Here is a 19,466-nt window from a genome sequence, read left to right as displayed (position 1 = left end):
AACTTTCTCACAGGCCACTGCTGCCTCAGATGCTTCTCACTCCCCATTCCAGCTGCTCCCGTGTCCCACTGCTGCTAGGGACAGCTTTACATTATTCCTTGCTGGAATCACAGCGCATCCAGCCCTGGGCTACAGGTTCTGCAAATAAGAGACCATCCCCTCTGGTGCCCTTTGGCTGGCACCAAATCTACCCAGCAGCAGGCTCCAACCGGGAGAGGAAAATCTTAATCCGAAAACCCAAGAAAAAGGACATTGCAGTGAAATTGAAAGATAACAACAACAACAACAACAACAACAACAACAACAACAACAATAATAATAATAATAATAATAATAATAATAATAATAATAATGGGGGGAAGGCGTTTCTAAAATTAAAAAAAAACTACATTACCCACAATTCACGGACATGTGGGAGGAAATGCTGTTTTTTTGCAAAGGAGGTTTAGCTTCAACAGCTGCAGTTTAAAAGCGAAATACAGGGGGAGGGATGGGACTGGGCGAAGGAGGGAGGACAGGGCGGCGGGGGGGGCCCGGAGCCGCAGCCGGTGCCGCCGCCGGGGCCGCGGGAGCCTCGGGCATGCGGCGCTCCCTGCCCGGGCAGCCGGCGGGGCACGCCCGGGGACGCCGCGGGGCTGCGAGCGAGTTCCCGCAAAGTTTGACCCCGTTGCCTTTCTGATGCTGCGGCGAGCGGAGCGGGAGCCCCCCCCTGCCCCCCCGCGCCCCCGGCGAGGCTGAGCCCCGGGTGCACGAATGTATTGCGGGAGAGGAAGCCTGCGACAGCCGGGAGGCGGAGGCACCGATCCTGCTCCGCTCACCTCCCCGGGCAGCCAGCGAAGAGGCGAAGGGAAAAAAAAACCCAGCGAGAGAAGAAGAAGAAGAAGAAGGAGCCTCCCCCCCGCCGCCCCGCGCCGCTGCTCGCCCCCGCAGCGCAGGAGCCGGGGCTCGGCGGCGCGGCCGGGGCTCGCCGCGGCTCCCCGGGATGCTGTGACGCCCTGCGGGGCCCACGCGTGTGCGGGGCAGCCCCGCCGCCCGCCCATGAGCCCCGCCGGCTGAGCCGGCGAGCCCCGGAGCGGCGGCAGCAGCAGCAGCAGCAGCAGCAGGAGGAGGAGGAGGAGGAGGAGGAGGAGGAGGAAGGTCGGACACCCCTGCGGAGAGCCGCTCGCCGAGGAGGAGGAGGAGGAGGAGGAGGAGGAAGGGGAGCGGCGCCCCCCGGGCCGGTGCGTGGCGGGGGATGTCACGGGCGGCGGTGCCGCGGCGCTGAGCGGGCGCGGAGCGGCGCGGCCCCGGCGGGCGCGGGGGAGGCTCCATCGCCGCCTGCCCCGCTGCGCTCCCGGAGCCGCCGGCCCCACCGGCACCGCGCTCGCTTCCCTCTGCGTCCGGCTATTTCTAAGGGGAATAGGGAAAAAAAAAAATTAATCCCCAAAGCCCAGACATCGCTGGCGGAGGAGCCTCCAGAATCGGAGATTTGGCGACTTTTTGCATTTTCCAGCCGTCGTTTCTTTCTGTTATTATTGTAATTTTGTGTGAAAGGAAGTTATGAACAACTGCAAGTCAGGAAGTGGAAATCCACACCGGTTGTGACAAGCTGGGGCTAAAAACTATTTCATTATTTATATAGATGTGTCTATCAACATTCTGCTTTTCATCCAAAGAATAAAGGGAAATACCGGCTAGTCCTATGTTTGATGGTGAATGACAGACTGCATCTGAGCAAAGGAAGGACTAAATATATCAGCTAAGAACACCACCTTTATTTATTGAACTCAAGAGACTTTTTTTTTAACCCAAAGACTGTTTGAGGAAGAGATTTAATGGGTCATTAAAAGGGGAAAAAAATTTTAAAGGCCCTTTTGCTTCTGAAGCGCAGCTAACCTCAAAAATAGAAGCAGTACTTGTAAGACAGATATTCGAATTAAGGCTTTACGTGATGAATTTTCTATCCTATGGATATCAGTTTTGAAATTACAAACCAAGAAGATCTGTAATTGATCTAGCACCAGACAATTTCAATGCCTAATATTCCCCAGGATTGCTGGAGTACCCTAGGAGCTGCGTCAGACTGTACTCGGGGTATGCCATGGGCTGTATTCAGAGTATTAGCTGCAAATCCAAAGTTTTCCGGGAGAGCATTTCAGTGGTTGAAGTGAAAGCCTCCATTGATCCCATTCCCACCAGCATTGACGAGTCCTCCAGCGTGGTGCTGCGCTACCGCACCCCTCACTTCCGAGCCTCTGCCCAGGTGTTGGTGCCCCCTCTCCCCAAGAAGGAGACCTGGATCGTGGGCTGGATCCAGGCTTGCAGCCACATGGAATTCTACAATCACTACGGGGACCAGGGGATGTGAGTATTCCCGAGGGGAGGGCGCGTGCGGGTGCGTTCGCCCGGCGGGGAGAGGGAGAGGCAGGGCCATGGCCTGCTTGGGAAATAGTGGATTAAGCCAAAAATTATAACCCATATTTAAAAACCCAGCCCCTCCGAAACTTAACAGGACTTTGCCATGTGTTTAAAATACAGGAGAGCTTGTCCCTGCCCTTTCAAAGCAGTGGGTGTTCTTCTCCTCGAGTGGGAATTCGCCCAAGCCCCAACCAAACCCCACTTGTTCTGGTAGGAACCCATAAAGCAAAGCTCGTCCACAACAGCTTTTGGGCTGCACAGGAGATCCTGGAACCCCGGGAGCAGCCCTGCCACGACAGGCTCCCCTGCTTTGATGGGTGTTTGACACGAGTGGTTCTCCTGACCTCCAGCTCCTCTTGCCTGCATCCCTCCCCACCCCAAAGGTGCCCGTTGAGGAGCCCCAGGCAGAGCCCAGGGCTGACACTTGTGGCACGGAGCCGTCCCTGGAGTGCTCTGCTGCTGCTGCTGCTGCTGCTGCTGCAGTGAGCTGTGGCTGGGAGCTCATAGCCCACCAGCTCTGGGAGCACATTGAACGTCACAGGAGGAATCCTGCTTGCTTTGCCCACAGTAGCAGGCAGCCCACGGGAAAGCACAAGCTGGATTTAACCCCTTGCTAGTGAAACCATCCGCATCACCTTGGAGCAGGGTGCGGATTCCGCGTTCCCCTCCCTCATGGGTAACGTGAAAGGGAATACCTGGGGTGTAGATGTGAGGTGGGAGGAATCCAGGGGCTGTTTGCACACCAGGAATCCCCGTGTTACTGGTCAGACAGTCATAGTGAGGCAGGAATGAGTCAAATCAGAATGTCACCTCCCTGCCAAGAAAAGTCATCTCTCCCCAGTCCCCCACCAGCTTGTTCTCCAAACGTTGCAGGCTTTGGCCCACAGCTAAATCAGCCCCAGCACCTGATCCCCAAATGCCTGCACAGAGCAGCAATTCTGCAGCTCACAGTGCTGGGCAGCACAGGTGCAGCCTCCTGGTGCAGCAGAAATGTGTCTGTCCAGCCACGGGGACAGAACCTGACCGTGCTGGCAGATGGGTCAGTGGCTGGAGCTGCTGATGCTGCCCAGGCTCTGGGGCTGAGGGAGGAAGGACGGGAAGGTCAGGTCTGAGAATCCTTTCCCTGCTCATCCCAAGTGCCTCGAGCCAGGGAGATGCTGGCTCAGCCCCTGAGGGTCAGTCTGGGCAGCTTAAAAAATCCCTGAATGAGGAGTGCTGGGGGAGGCGGGCTGGAGAGCAGGAATGAGTGAATGCAGCGCCTTCCTGACAGCCTGAACATCTGCACGCATAGCCCCCCTTCCCTTCCCTTCCCTTCCCTTCCCTTCCCTTCCCTTCCCTTCCCTTCCCTTCCCTTCCCTTCCCTTCCCTTCCCTTCCCTTCCCTTCCCTTCCCTTCCCTTCCCTTCCCTTCCCTCTCACAGACCCGAGGGAAGGAGGAGCAGTCCCAGGTGACAGGCTGCCCCCCTCCTGTCCCCATGTCCCCTCTCTGCCCAAGCAGAAAGTTTCCTGAGAGGCAAACCGGTACCTGGCAAACAGCAGCAGTGCAGACAGGCTGATCGTGATTTTAAAAGTATTTACAGCAGGCCCGAAATCTGTAGGCTTTCTTGGCTCCAACAGCATCTTTAGCAAGGACAATTTGTTGCTCAGATGTTCCCAATTGCAGGCCTTTGGGATTTGCATGTGTAATTCTCAGGCTCATTTAGGAATCCTGTCTTTAGCCACCAGCTGCAAAGGAAGAATAGAAAAGTCCACTTTATATAAATACAGCTCAGATGCACTGAAATAGAGGGGACTGGGCACAGAGTGATGCTGCCAGTGCTGCTCTGGGCTGCAAACCTCAGTGTGGCCTTTCATTTCTCTGCACCTGAGTTTCCCTGTGTTTAAAAGAAGGATTTGGTACAGCCTGCCCTTGCTGGAATGTTTTGGGACAAAAAAGAAAAGAAAAAAAAAAAAGGAGTAGTAGCTGCTGCTGTAAACTGGTAGAATTAAACACTGCAGCTATGTGTGAGAGCTTTTAGCTAGAAAATCATGGAAACAAAGATGTTTCCCTAGGAGGTTCACTGACATTTAACTGATTAAAAAAAAAAAAAAGTTACTCGAACACAAGCAGGAATTGCTCTGTTCCTGCACTCTCTTTCTATAGACTCATTGCCATCTGAAGGCTATAAATAAAGGCATTTAGGAGGAAAGGCCTCTTCAATGCTATGGGAGCATGGGTTGGAAGACCATTACAGAGAGAGAGAGAGAGAGAGAGAGAGAGGACACAAACCTGAGAGAAAGGATGGGCCAAGGCTTTGGCTGGTGTAACTCGATGTAATCCCACTGACCTCCACAGAGCTGCATCGATTGATGCCAGCAGTCCCAACTTTCCATGGCAGGGAGAGGCCACTGCCACATCCATGTTTTTAACCCCTGTGGTGACTGACAAACAAAAACCCCCAAATAATCAAAAATCACTCATCCGACCGAAGCACCAATACTTACAGCAGGCTTTGGATTAATTTTTCACTTCTCTGCTGGGAAGTTGTTAGCTGTGCATAAGCTGGCCATTACATTGAGGATGGAAACAGCTGAGAAATACTGGAGCAGATGGAGCTGTGCATAATGCTGCTATAGGGATGGGAGTACAGAGGGGATAATTTAGACACGCACGTTTAAAGTGGCACTGACAATTTGGGGGCTAAATGCAGCATTTTTAAATTTAAAGGGAGAGAATTAGAGCTCAGCTAACACATAAGTGCTGGCATTACTTTACATGTGAGTCAGGAGATGCTGCAGGGAGCATGAAAAGCCCCAGCACGAGGGTGTGGATGTGCTCTCTGACCCCTCTCTGTGCAGGCCTGGGGCAAACTCCTGTGCACCCCATGGCTGCTACTGCTGCTCCTCCCATGCAGGATTTTACCCTTGTCCTGAGGGAAGGATCTGCTGCGCAGAGGGAGGCAGCAGGATCAGGCCAGAGCTGTGACCTGAGCAGGAGCAGCTGGACCAGGTCCCTGCTGGCATCTGCTGGGGTGGGTGCTGGTTTCTGCACCTGGTGGAAGCTGTGTCAGCTCTGGGCCATGCTGGAATGGCATTATCCAGCCTCCTTCATCTCCATGGAGATGTGCAAGAAGCTGTGCAGATGGAGATATGCAAAAGAGAGAGATAAATAAATTAGAGTTGGAATATGATCAGCCAAGAATCTGGAGAAGTTTTCCTGTGGATGTTTCTCCTCCTGGAAGACTCCATGGGGCACTTGCATCCTTACATCATCACTTCATCTTCCCAGGCATCTCTCCCTGGTGAGATTAAATCTTCCATGCCCTGCAGCAGGGACATAATGAACTCAAATTGTCAAGAGAATAAACCCCCAGTCCCCAGGAGGGAGGACAAAATCAAAAAAAACCACAAGGGCATCTTTTCCAAAGAAAGTGAAGGGAGGTCAGTTCACTGTGGGAATTGACTCCTCCAGGGATTCAGAGGACAAGGCTTTGCTGCCCTGCAGTGGCCCCTGGATCTCACCCACCTTAGCCCAGTTCCAGGGCTTGTCCAGTTGCACTTGAGTCTGCCCCCCTAAACCAGGAGAAATTGTTCCCTTTTTCCTAATGCCAGTTTTGTGCTAGTTTCACTCCCTGGCCCAGCCCCAAACACGGCTGCTGGTTCAAGAGATGAGGCAGGAACACACAGCTGGAGGGTGGGAGGAAGAGGGACCACAGCAGCACAGCTCTGTCAGCTGGGGAGCAACAACTTAAATTTCCTTCCTGTTCTTCACTCTAACCCTGCCTTGACTTGCCTGACATGCTGGAAAAGGTGAGCGAGGCACTGCAAAGGAGAATTTAAAATTGAGCAGCTCTGGCTATCAGGTTTTCTTTCTCTCAGCGAGTCCCCAGTGCAGGTCAGTGGTGGAGGGAGTCAGGAGCAGGGATGTGAAATGCCTGGGACAGTTTCACTACACCCACACATGGCCCTGCTCCATGCACCAGGCAGGGGCTGTGTCCCAGAGGGGCTGCTCTTATTTAGGGAGCTTGGAGAGGAAGGTGTTGGAAAGCAGAAGGTTGTGCAAGTCCAGCTGGCCTGTGACTAATTAGGAGCTGGCTTTAGGCAATTAGAGCTGAGGTTGCAATAGTGCCTGGTGCCTGTCTGGAAAGGTTGCCTGGATGTTCCCCACTGCTGGATGCCCAGGGCTGGGTTTGCTGTCACTGCCCTGCTGGCTGCTGTGGGACAGACATCTGGCAGCTCAGGAGGATTCGTTCTGTGTGACAGAAGAGGAAAAAAGTGTCTGAATGAGAACTGGGAAGCTAAAACCTACATAAACCTACATAAAGCTGCTTGGCTGTCAGCAGCAGGGCTCTGCTCGTACCACAGGAAATAGCTTGAAGTTCCTTCTGGTAGCAAGAAGACATTTGTTAGGAGAGGTTTCTTGGCAGCTCCAGGCTCTGGTGGTGCCCACACTGGCTCTGAAGGTTTCAGAAGAGGCAGAAAGAGGCTTGTCAGTGTTGTAAGGCAGAACCTACTGATCTTGGAGCTGATCAGTGAACCCGCGAAACCAGATAGCTTGGTTTCTTTTCATGCCTCCTTCCTGCTATTGTCAGCAAAGTGTTTATTGGGCACTTTCTGGTCTCTCCTTGGCTCGACACTACCAGAGAAAGATGCTGATGCAGCCAAAGATCATTCCACAGCATTCTTTCCAAAATCATCCAGTTGTTGGCATATTATTTAGCATGGACACGCTCTGCAAGCAGAGGCTGCCAGCCTGGCTGGCACAGGGGCTTTGCTGGAGCATCAGGAGAGGGACAATCACCAGCAGCAGCCACCGTGCAGCCTCTGCTCTGCTCCAGTCATGGGATCATCATGAGGCCTCGTTTTTCTGCTTGTTCCAAGCAGAGCAGATGAAGCATGATGGTTTTGAAACCCTGGGGTTAACCACACGGGCTAGAATTAGGCACAGTGTGCTCTCTGAAGAAACACAGGCTGGTGTCTCCTTCCCCATTCCTGCCCATGCCTTTCCTCAAGCTGGGTGTCCTCCTGGGCCACCCTGAGCCCAGCCACACTCTGCTTTGTCCTGGGATGCTGCAGGCTCTGCAGGTACCATCCTGCTCAGGCCCTGACACAGCTCCACCCTTGTCCTCTTCTTTAAATCCTGGGCAAATCCCCAGAAGCTCCTGCAATTCTGTCCTGACCTGGGAATGAGGACAGGGACAAGCAGATCTTAGAGGATCTGCATTTACTGAGCATACTCTGCCAGGTTCTCCTGCCATCCAGCCAGCAGCTCTGATCTGAGCAGGCTGGAGCAGCCCAGGAGGGTTCTCACCCTCTGGGGCATCTCAGCTCCTGGTTTGGCACCTTGGTACCTGCAGAGATGCTGTGGCTGCACCACGCCTGTCACCTCAGTCACATCTCAGCCCTGGGTGACAGCCAAGCTGAGTGCCAGCCCCTGTCTGAATGGAAAGTAATCCTAAACCAGCAGCTGAAAGGGAGAGAAGAGCCCCCAGATGGGGTTTTGGAGCTGGGCTGTGCAGCAGGGAGGGGTGAGGGCTGCAGAGCAGGACCTCCACTCATCCACCAGCAAGGGCTGGGTCACCCAGCATCCCCTGAGCCTTCCCTGGGCCATCCCTGAGCCTTGCCCTGCTCAGCTCTGCCTGAAGGGCACAAGGGGTGGTGAGCCAGGATGACTCCGGTTTGCAGAGCAGAGCAGAGCATATAAACATCTCTGCAGTGCACAAGGGTCCTGGCAGGACTGCTCAGGGATCTCCTTTTGGCTGCCTTCACTAAAAATTTTCTTCCAGGGAAAGGACTCCCTCTGCCTGCTGGCGATGAGCTCGGGAGGAAGGGATTGCTGCAGCTGCGGTGCTGTAGCTGACAGCAGCCTGTAAATCTGAGCAGGGAGATGTTGTGCTTGCATAACCCCTGCTCCTGCGGCTCAGAGCATCCCTGCAGCCCCTGCTCCTGCGGCTCAGAGCATCCCTGCAGCCCCCGGGGCACCCCACCTCCTGTCTCACACTTCACCTCCCGTGGGGAGGTGTTTGCCAGGACCCCCTGCTCGCATGAAAAAAAAATGTAATGAGACCTTAAAATCCCCCGTGGTATCCTCTAGCCAGAGCCAGACACAGCTAAGTGCTGAACGACCCAGCGGGTACAAACATGGAGGCACTTCACGGTCATTAACTAATTAACAGTCAAAACAGCCTTATGAGACAGTCACATCAGCCCTGGCCAGAGCAGCTCATCCCAGAGCTGTGTAAGAGCCAGCCAGGCCGACCAGTACCCCCAGCCACAGCCTCCTCTGCAATCAAGGGGCTATTTTAAGCTGCAGCACCAGACTTATGAAAGGCTTGGACAGTCACCCTGACCCTGACGAGCCTCAGGGCGTCCCCTCTGTGTCTCTCCAAGATAAATCATTTCCCATGTCCCAGCCTGCAGCAGGGAGCCACAAGGCTTGGGGGACTGGAGCACAGCCAGTGCTATGGCAGGGTCAGGTGCAAACACCACTGCTGCTGCCACCAGTCCCTTCTGCTGCCACCTTCATTGCTGGGACATCATCCCTGGGTGGTGAGGAGTGCTGATTCATGAGCAGGAGGGAGAAGGTACATGAGAGGCACCTCTGCCAGCCTGGTTTTTAAAAGACTGTCCTTAAAACAGCTGCTGTGCACTGAGCAAGTGATCTGTGGTTGTGCCGTCTCAGAGCAAACATCCAACCCTTCTTCTGAGACATTTACAGCAGTTTGCCTCGATTGGCAAATCTAATCTTTAAAATTATATTGGAAGCTAATGGAAAAACCAACTCCAAGTTGTGCATCAAGCAGTACAAGGTGACAAGGGAGTGTTTTCACTTATATTCCTGCTAGCAGCACTGACCTTTCTGTCCCTCTCACAGGTGAGCGGCGCGGGCAGTTTTACAAGCAGCTCCACCTGGGGCTCTCTGATTACTGTAACACCATCCCCAGCCCAGAGCCTGGAGTGCAGCCCTCGAGCTGGGTCCTTCCAAGGGCTGCAGGAGGATGGGTTACACTTCCAGAGCCAGGCAGACAGCGGGGAGGGACAGCAGCTCATCCAGAGAGAAATGTAGGGGATGAACGGATTGAGAGCGGGCCTGACAAGAAGGATGCTTTTAATGGCAGGGATGAGCTCTTTGAGCAGGATGGCACAAAGGGCACAAATTCCAGTAAAAGCTGGAGAGGGAAGGCATCCACAGCTCTTCCCTCTCCTTTCTAAAGTCTAGCATGTTTCTAAACTAATTAATTAATTCATTATCGATAATTTGCTATTGATTATGGCAGGTCAAGTTGGGAGCTTCCAGATCTACTGGACGGTAAAATCCAGGCCATCAGTGACTCAGACGGAGTGAACTATCCCTGGTATGGGAACACCACAGAAACCTGCACCATCGTGGGTCCCACCAAGAAGGAGTCCAAGTTCAACATCAGCATGAACGACAACTTCTACCCCAGCGTGACGTGGGCCGTGCCCGTCAGCGACAGCAACGTGGCCAAGCTCACCAGCATCCACCGGGATCAGAGCTTCACCACCTGGCTGGTGGCAACCAACACGGCCACCAACGAGATGGTGACCCTGCAGACTATCAAATGGCGCATGAGGCTGGGCATCGAGGTGAACCCCAGCAGGCCCCTGGGGCAGCGTGCCAAGCTGCAGGAGCCCTCTGCTCAAGAGCAGCCCCAGGTCCTCAGCAAGAATGAGCCAATACCACCCAGTGCCCTTGTCAAACCCAATGCCAATGATGCTCAGGTACTCATGTGGAGGCCAAAGGATGGACCACCACTCGTGGTGATACCCCCAAAACATCGATAATGCACGCCTGGCGTCCCGGCACCGAGAGGGAGAAAATAAACCCGAAGCAAAACAATCACTTAGGTATTAGGATACACACCTATAATCTGAGCAAAATCTAAATGCACTTTTTATTCATTCAACAAATGCAACCATTCTACCTTCTCCCATTGGGACGGATTTCACTGTGCTAAAGCTAAAGAGGAGACCTTGGACTGGGTCTGTCTCATCACTGGATTCCTAAGGGAAGAAACTAACACTGATGTCTACCCTATAGCTTTTTTTTTTCTTCCCTACTTTAGTTCCTGTTTGAACTTCAGTCTCATTAGCTTGTCCAGAACTGCCCAGAACTATAAGAACATTTTATTTGGGATTTTAAGAATTTTTTTTTTTTTTGGTTGAGAATGAAACAAGTTTCTGGAGCAAAAAGTTGACTATTTAAGATAAGGTTTTTTTTTTTAAGCTGTAAGGTTCTGAGTTGCAAATCCAAGTCATGCGGCCTTATGTAGACTTTGCTTTGCATTGCCAAACTTTTGCCTTAAAGCTATGTTTGAAAAAAAACAAACAAAAAACCAACAAAAACACCACCAGGCAGAATGTCCTTTCTACAGAATTCTGGAGAAAAAGTTTTGGAACAAGGAATAGATTGTCAGTGTGGCATGGGCTGATGGATAAAAAGGGCATGAAACTGGAAGAAGCAAGAAAATCTTCCTCTTTTTAAAACCTGGAACAAGGAAGCATGGAAATAATCTCAGTTTCAAAGCAATGCAAATAACAACCCTGCTGTCGGATGGCTCTCGAGGGGGAGCTCCCAGGCCACCTCTCCCTGCTTTGCAGGAGGCCTTGGAAGCTCCTCGTGCTGCTCACCCATGCTGGTCTCAGCCTCCCGTTAGCAGTTCAACAGGGAACAACCTCACAGCTGGAATTGTGGCCCTGGGAGTCAACACCAGTCAAGGGGGGGATGTCCCAGTGGGTTTGTCTTTAGGACACACAGATGTTTTCCCAGCTAGCCCACAGCCTCACCTTTTCGTGGATGAGAGCCAAGGGCTGGTGTGCCTGCTGCTGTCGGGTGAAGCTCTGTGGCCCCATTTGCTGTGAAATCCCAAAGGGGGGGCTGTACAAAGAACGGGGTGTCCAAAGGATCTTCTGAAGTCACTGGAAGCACACAGGTGTCAGAGGGGGCAGATCTTACCCACCCAGCCTACCCAGCAAGATCAGGAGCAGCCACGTCTGTAAAATAACAGGGACCCATTCCTGGCAAACACAGCAACAGCTGAGGGAAAACTCTTCCTTCTGTGGTAACCAGTCACATTGGGATTCACAGATCATTTTCTTCCCAATGACCTCATGATCTACCTGACTGTCAGGCACGAGGTACAGGCAGGGCCATGACACTGTCCCTGTCATGGCACAAACATCCACTGTAGCAAAGGGTAACACATGAGAAGGTGCAGGCAGGACAACACCTGAGCCATGGGTGTGGATCCTCAGTGAGGAAGGAGCATTTGGAGGAGGTGAAACCTGTAGCTTTTAAGAAGGACCAGATGGCTGCTGAGATAACCAGATGCTCCTCTGCAGAGGAGGATGAGGCAGAAGAGCCTTTTGCATGGGAGGGAGGTTTGAAGGCAGAGGAAGTTCTGTGGTAGAGGTGGCATCTGGAGGCCAGGGCACAGGATGGGGAGTGGAGGATCTGCCCTGCTCCAGCACACGGCCTCAGGCAGATCACTTCCCTCTGCAGCTCCTTCCCCCAGTAAATATTTCTTCCTCCTATTAACAACTTGCCTCAAGAGCTGGGACTAAGGAGAGTTCTGCATGCCAGGTACAAGCCTGGCCCTGCTGAGCTGGTCTGAACAGGTCTCACAACCCCACACACGCTGCTCAAAAGGCTCTCCCCATGGAGAGGCACCAATTAGCTGCTATTCCTACCCCCATCTTCCACACAGGACGTTACCAGCAAGAAATTCTCCTTCCTCACTTCTCCACAGCCACACCACCTCCTTTGGCAAAAGGTTCAACACCAACCCCTGCCTGGGGAATGCACACCCAGAAGTTGTGTCCCCCACCAAGCCAGCCTCAAACCAGCAAACAAGGATCCTGGGGCTCTGCAGCCATTCCCCTGCCTGCAGGGGAGCCCACCCTCCTCATCCACTGGCTTTCAGAGATGCTCAGCCATGGAGCTGCTCCTTTCCACGGGCAGAGCTCTGAGGTGGGAAGTCCGGCTTGCAAACGACTGGACTGGATCAACCCCAAATCCACGAGCCAAAGGGTGCCTCAGTCTTGGCTTTGGGACTATAAAGGATGAAGCTAGGGAGACTTGGACTTGCACAGTCACTCTCTGTATTAAACTCTGTTTTCTTACCTGGATTCAGATCCAACTATAGCTCCACTGGCACAGCCCTTTGGGACTTGTCTGTATTTTCTCCGAGGCAATACATGCAGAAGAGGACAAACTGTGAGCTGTGGGTGAATAGCTGATCATGCTCTCAATGCATCTTGGCTGCTGCTGAGTCCCATGGGTGGGAGCAGAAGGGGGATTTGTGTCTGGTATTCACTTTGTCTCCAGGTGCTGAGTACTTACAGTTCTCACTGATGTCAGCCTGGGTCGAAAGAATCGGACCCAGTTGTCTTAATTAGCTGCACAAAGAAATTCCAAGGAAAGATTTCTTCTCAGTCACCAAAAACCACATTCAGGGAACACCTACGTCCTTTCCCACTTAGCTTTGTGTTGCACTTAGTCTCCCAGTGCATTAAGCAAATCTGGTTCCTCCTATTCCCTCTACCTGGTGGACTGGATACATCCATGCAATTTGATAGTAACCTCCTGGCTAATTTGTCCTGTTGCACTGAATGGACCCAGCTGAGCAGTAAATACAAAATTCAAATTTCACTCTGGGGTCGGCTTTGCATGGACTTCTCCCTTCCAAAGAATGCCTTTATCCCGTGCCTCGGTCGAAACGTGCCCCCTCACCTCCATCTGCATCCCCAGACATGGCAGAGAGAGTGATGCTGCCTCTTTGGAGATCTCATGCATCGTGATTAAAAGTGATGTTTTTCCAATGCTGCTTCATTACAAAACTGATGGGGACAGATTGTCTATGACAGGAAGGATGGCTGGAAGTAACAGGGGCTCTAAGACACCGCTGTTGCTAAGGCTGGTGGTTAGAACAGGGATTGACTGACAGGGCTCCAGTGGGGACTTAAACGTCTGGGGACCCAGGGCAGAGTGGCAAATGAGCAGAGGTGAATCAAGCTCCTTCTCTGGCAGCTTTTGGCAGAACCAGGAATACACAAAGGGTACACTGGGAAGGTGTTGGGGCACTGACACGGCATACACAGGTGAACGTGAGTGTGTCTGTGCCTCACCCTTCCCATCAGTGATGCTCTCAGCTCTTTATAGACCCAAACCCCCACAGGGGCTCAGAGTGCAGCCTGGCCATCCTGTCACAGCCCTGTCGTGGTCCAGGGTGGGCAGCAGCCCTGGCCCAGACCCTCACCTGACCCCAGGGGCTGCTGAGCGCGGCCAAGGCACCGAGTGGGTCGCGGACCTCATGGTTTTCCTTCCCTACCCTTGACACCGAGATGGGCGTGGGAGGAGAGGGGCAGCCCCTCGGGGAGTCAGCACAGACCCTCAGCAGCCTTGGGGAGGGGTAGAGACCTGTCGAGCCGGCGCCAGGCCGGGTCCAGCCCGGGGGGAAGGCCAGGCACCGCTGTCCCTCCTGCCCTGGCTCCCGGCGCAGCAATAAGAATCGTCCTTGGTCTTGCAGAGATACTGTGAAAACAAAACCAAGATGTACCGAGTCTGGACACTTACAGAGATGTAAAATACAAAACCCTGCTTTTATAACAGACAGAGAAATAAAGTGAGATTTTCAAACGCGTCTGCCTGGAGTCGTTTGGGCGGTGGCTGTTTTTAAACAAATAGCTCTGCGCTCACGTTTGGAGGCAGCGATAAATACCCTATTCACCACCAGTTCTCTCTCCTTGTCAGCTCTTGGGCTGCAGCAGGCAGAGCCAGGAGGTTTCTGGTGAAAAACACCAGCCAACATCCTGCATTTTTCATCACCAGCCTGCTGCGCATTCGGGGCAGCCGGAGCCGGGCTGGTCGGTGCAGGATCAACTCCCGCACGCTTCGGTCTCCTGACACCGCTGGCTTATTTAGCAAAACCCCAGGCAGATGTTCACTGAAAATACCACATCTGGAGAGAGGCAGCAGTGCAGAGCCCTGGATAGAGGAGAGGTTTTCAAACACCACCTGTACTCATTCCGTTATTCCCTGCCCACCCCCGAAAATTTTCACGTTCGGGTTTTGTTTGCTTTCCAGTAAAGGAAAGTGCTGAGTTCTGGAGAGCAAGGGGTGCCTGGCCAAGCAGCCAGCACAGCTCCACTGCTGATCTCTTAAACCCACTGGCATCTTCCAGCTTCGTGCTCCAGCTCCTCCTGCCATAGCCCGACCCCACTGCGGGCTCCCATCCCACCACTTCTGCCCAAGCAAGACACAGGTTTCTCCTTTGCACATTTGTTTGGTCTTTGAGAAGTTTTGCTGGTCCCTGATCCAGCTGGCAAAGCAGCATCCAAACTTCTCCAAAAAAGCACCAGAGCAAAGACCTGCTGTGGTATCAGTGCTGTGGCAGTGACACAAACAAGTGCACGGGGGGAGGAGGAGGAGGAAGGAAACTCCCAGCTCGAAGGAAGGAATGTGCAGGGATGGAGCTTGAGCAGGGGAGAGGACAGATTCTGAGTGGGATTCCTTGCCACAGTGGAAACACTCCAGCCTCATCTGTTGATAGCAGGTTAAATTTAGATGTCCCAGTTTTGGAGGGAGGGAGGGGTGGGGAGGGGACACAGCCAACTCACAGCTGCTTTGGTGAGATCCTGGAAAAGCCAAAAGCTCCTGGACACTTCTCCCTGCACAGGGAGACTGGAAAAGCCCCTGTGGAGGATGAGGAGGGCACAGGGAAGGTCATGAGCTGCTGAGCCCAGCACAGCCCAGGTGATGCTGGAGCTCTGCTCTGGTGCTCCAGCTAACACCAATCCTTGACTGCAGCACATCTCAAACTTTGCCTTTCTACAAGTTCTGTCCCTTGGTTTTGTGATTTTCAAACCTCAGTTTTAAGCAGACTGAGGGAACAGTTCCTTCATTTGAAGAAACCCTCTGACCTCCACAGTTCCTTCTTGAAACTCTGCAGGGACTTTCCTCTGCTGATGCAAATCAGGTTTTGTTCCCTATCTCTTCTCTCACATCTTCTTAAACTGTTAATGTGCAGCAGCTGCAAATACTCCTTTCATTTGTTCATGTTTTCAAGTTTTAAAGCAAAACATTTTTAGCAATGCCCTGAAGAACCTTGAAGCACCTATGAAAAATAAAATAAAAGTACCGTGCCATGAATTGACAGATAATTGTAACAGCTCCTGAAACAACCTGCACTGAGATTCTCAGGGCTACCTTTAGTAGCTTTTGTAAATTGGTCCCCACAAAGCTTTTGGTTGTAGAATCCTGGAAAAATTTACTTCCCTGTGAGGGTGGTGAGGCCCTGGCACAGGGTGCCCCATCCCTGGAAATGTCCAAAGCCAGGTTGGACAGGGCTTGGAGCAATCTGGGATAGTGGGAGGTGTGGAAGGGGGTGGAATGAGATGGGCTTTAAGGTCCCTTTCCCCCCCAAACCATTCCATGATTCTGTGAAGAACCCAAACATGGGAGAGCAGCACTGGAGAGCCAGGTCTGACTCAACCACGATTCATAACTTTGGGGTTACCCCAAATCCAGGAGAGCAACACTGGAGAGCCAGCTCTGACTCAACCATGATTCATGATTTTGGCATTGTCCCACATTTCCCTTTCACCTCTGCACCTGCAGGGGGGTCCTGTGAGGAGCCCTGAGTGCAGTGACTGCAGCACTGGTGCTGCAGGGGGCTCAGTGCCTCTGTCCCTGCTGGGCTGGGGCTGTGAGGAGGCAGAACTGCAGCCCAAGCCGGAGCAGAGCAGTGGAGCCTCAGCACTTGAGCTTATCTCCTGTCAGGGAACACAGGAGTCCCAAACAGGCCCTGGCAGCACAGAGCCTGCATGAGATAAGGGCAGGCAGGAGAAATCCTGGCTCTGCAGCAGGGGACAGACACACACGGGCAGAGGAGGAGCTCTGTGACCTACTGAGAGCTGCAGGAAAGGGAGGTGGGGATGGGGTGAGGTGAGGAATATGCTGAGTGACCACAGAGCCCCAGGGAGCTGAGCCCATGGACATGTGTGGGTGTGCAGAGCTGGAAGATGTGTTGGCACTTCCAAGCTCATCCCTGGGAGAGGAAGAGTCATGGAGGCACAAAGGTTGGGAAAGACCTCCAAGGTCACAGAGTCCAACCTTTGACCAAACACCCCCGTGCCAATTAAACCAAAGCACTGAGTGCCAGTTCTCCATGGCTGTGAGAGGGGGACAGGGATGGACTCTCTGCTGACCCAGGGCTGCTCATCCCTGTGAGCCACAGCTGCCTCTTCCCAGCCCCTGGGGCTCCACACGACATTTATCTAGGAACAAAACTTTCCCTGGCACTCCCAGGCTCACTCATGCCAAAGCCTCATGCAGGATTATTTTTCCTTGTAAGCAATGCTGGAAGCAATGCACGAGGGACACATGAAAACTAAGAAGGGATAAATAAAATGTCATTTCAGCCTCCCAGCCTGGACATGTACACAGCTGAGGGGAGAAGGGAGCTCTGCTCCAGAATGCTGGCAGAGACCAGTGCCCTGATTGCTGGGCAAAGGGCTGGCAGGAGAGGTGGTGCCACCACCTGCCTGCACCTTGCCCAGCCTCACTCCCTGCTCCCAGCATCTGCAGCAAGGGAATGTTCTGCAGCAAGGGAATGTTCTGCAGCACCTTCCCAACCTCCCTCACCTCCCTGTGAGATCACCCCAGGCCTGAACCCACCACAGCAGCTCGCTGCAGAGGCTGAGCAGCCCTTCCTGCCCATGGCCAGGTTCCTCCCAGTGCCAGGATTTTGGTCAGCTCTGTCCCTGGCAGGAGGGTGGCTGTGAGGGACAAGCCAAGGGATGTGACCCAGCAGCACAGGGTGAACTCCAGCCCTGCCATCCCCTCCCAACAGCAGGATGCCACTGGCATTTGTCCTCTGGTCACCTCCCCATTGTGGCACAGAAGGGCCAAGGGAATGATGTCCTTCCTTTCCCAGGAGGTAGAACCAGACAGAGAGATATGGCCAAGACCACATTTTGAAATACCAAGCATTAAACAGCAAAAGCCTTTTAAACATGAGATTTAAGTAATTAATTTTTCTACCTCTGTGACAAAGCTATGGTTTGGCCTTATTTTTCCAGAAAAAAAAGCTCTTTTCTTTTTTGCTCTTTTAGCCTTCAAGGAAGCAGAAATCCCTGTTTTGGTCTCCCCATGGGTTTAGGGAGATCTTTTTTGTTCCTGAGGCTCCCCTCTGCCCACCACAGTGACACCAGCCCTGTGCTCTGTCACAGCAGAGCCCTTCCAGCACTTGGCTTCCCACTGCCCTGAGGTCTCAGGGGAAGGGAAAATAAGTGTGTGCTTTCATTAGACATAATTAAGATTTAGCCTTTGATAAAAGCCTTGGAAGATTTCTGCTCATACTGAAAGAGCAGGAAAAAAAGAGGCACAGAAGGCAAAGCTCCTCCAGAGCAGTGGAGTGAGAGCTGCTGGCTATCCAAGGATTAACCAGCATGGACAAGCTACTGAGTGAGCCCCCAAACCTGGCTAGCCCTTGAATTCTTCCCCCAGGACTACCAAGCCTGGGGTTTTCTGCATTAGCAGCTTTACCCTTTGGTGGATGTCCAGCCACAGAGCACTGGGCACAGGCCTCATGACCAGAGGCCCCTCAGCACAGGTGACACAGCTGTGACAGCCTCTGGCAGCCACCAAGCCACTGCCACACACACTTACCAACTCCTTGAGTCATCTAATGAAAATGCAGATTTTCCAGAGCAGACTCTGCTGGGTTTTGTGCATATTCCTGTGGGCTCTTGGTCACGATCAGCCTGAGCTGCTCAGCTCCTCCAGCAGCTGCTATGGAAACAGGGAGCAGCACCTGCTTCTCAAGGGCAGAGAGTTCAGGGGGCTGCTGTTTCAGCCAGGATTTGGGAATAATTGCAAGAAAATGTATGTTCAGTCAGGGTCTGGGGTAGTTCTAAAGGCACAGGAGTTAAACAGGTACCAAGCAGCAGAGCAGGGACACCCCCCAACTGCTCCCATCATTCCAAAAGAGAAACTTCAAAAGGCTCAGCCTGCCAACACCACATTCTTACCAAGCCAATCTTCTCCACAGCAAGAGGCTGCTGAGCTATCTGGGGGAGCACAGCTGATATGGCCTCTGAGGAGGTGTCACATGCCACAGTGAGGGGAGATTCATGCAAAGAATTTAAGGTCAATGGTTTGGGCCAGCTGCTATTTATAAAGAGGAAAGAAAGCACAACAGCAGTGTCACCTCTAGGCCTTAAGAAACGTTGTCTTGTCAAGGAGAACACACTGGGAAGGGCATGCTTCAATCCATCTTCAGCTTTTCTTCACCTCCAGACCAGCCAGTCTGGGAATATTCTCTCTGTCCCAGTGCTGTGGTCCCTGGATCACCAGAACTCTCCCTCTTGCCCCAAAGGGACAGGGAGGTTCCACCCAAATCCCAAAAGTGCTGCCTCTAGCATGACCCATGGCACACCAGGGTGTAAAATCCAGGGCATATGGAACAGCCTTGGACCCATGGCCTTGCAAAGCCCCTCCACAGCTAAAAACAAGCCCTCCTTGCACACTGAATTGCCCACATCTCTTCATTTTTAAAGGAAACCTGCCTAACATCATTCCTGGGTGCAGAGACAGTAAGGACACCTGGCTCAGCAAGAACAAGAGTTAGGAAAATATTTTTAGGCTGATTTGAAAAAAAAAAACCAATTTCTTCAGGAACTGTTGAAAAATAGAAGTAGTTTATAATAGATATGAAAACAAGAAGTTACCAATTATTTACAAGTCCCAGAAATGATCACATGTCCACCAAACCAGAAAATGTCACCTGTCATCATATCATATGAAAAGAAAAAGAGAAAAAGAAACAATAGAATGTTTCTGCTGAAAACAGAAAATGCAGAACTCCCCAAAACATCCTAATAGGATCAAGGAGAAAAGCCCATCCAATCTGCTAACACAGGAGCTGCTATTTCAAACATGTTATCCACAGAGCAACAACACCTGATTGCATCATTTGGAGGTTTCATGGAGGTCAGATGCATCAAATAGAAAAAGTGTTTGGCCAGAAGTCTTTGGGGCATTCTTTAAAAAATTTGTTTAGTATGTTC

General features: G+C 52.4%; 1 protein-coding gene across 1 annotated transcript; it reads left to right on the top strand.

Moving 5' to 3' along the window:
* The first annotated feature begins 1,429 nt into the window (after positions 1-1,429).
* Positions 1,430-14,038, top strand: FAM78A (family with sequence similarity 78 member A). The gene is made up of 2 exons (XM_066563086.1): positions 1,430-2,343; positions 9,653-14,038. The coding sequence occupies exons 1-2, from the start codon at positions 2,081-2,083 to the stop codon at positions 10,179-10,181; spliced, it is 792 nt and encodes a 263-aa protein (XP_066419183.1). The 5' UTR covers positions 1,430-2,080; the 3' UTR covers positions 10,182-14,038.
* Positions 14,039-19,466: the final 5,428 nt, after the last annotated feature.

Source organism: Molothrus aeneus, chromosome 19 (genome assembly GCF_037042795.1).
Source record: "Molothrus aeneus isolate 106 chromosome 19, BPBGC_Maene_1.0, whole genome shotgun sequence".
NCBI lineage: Eukaryota > Metazoa > Chordata > Aves > Passeriformes > Icteridae > Molothrus > Molothrus aeneus.
This window is presented reverse-complemented; position numbering and strand designations above follow the sequence as displayed.

What these genes read in the sequence shown, in the direction of transcription:
- FAM78A (XM_066563086.1), top strand. Translation starts at nt 2,081, where the DNA reads ATGGGCTGTATTCAGAGTATTAGCTGCAAATCCAAAGTTTTCCGGGAG. An exon ending in CACTACGGGGACCAGGGGAT is followed by an intron (nt 2,344 to 9,652) that starts GTGAGTATTCCC and finishes TGATTATGGCAG; the next exon opens with GTCAAGTTGGGAGCTTCCAG.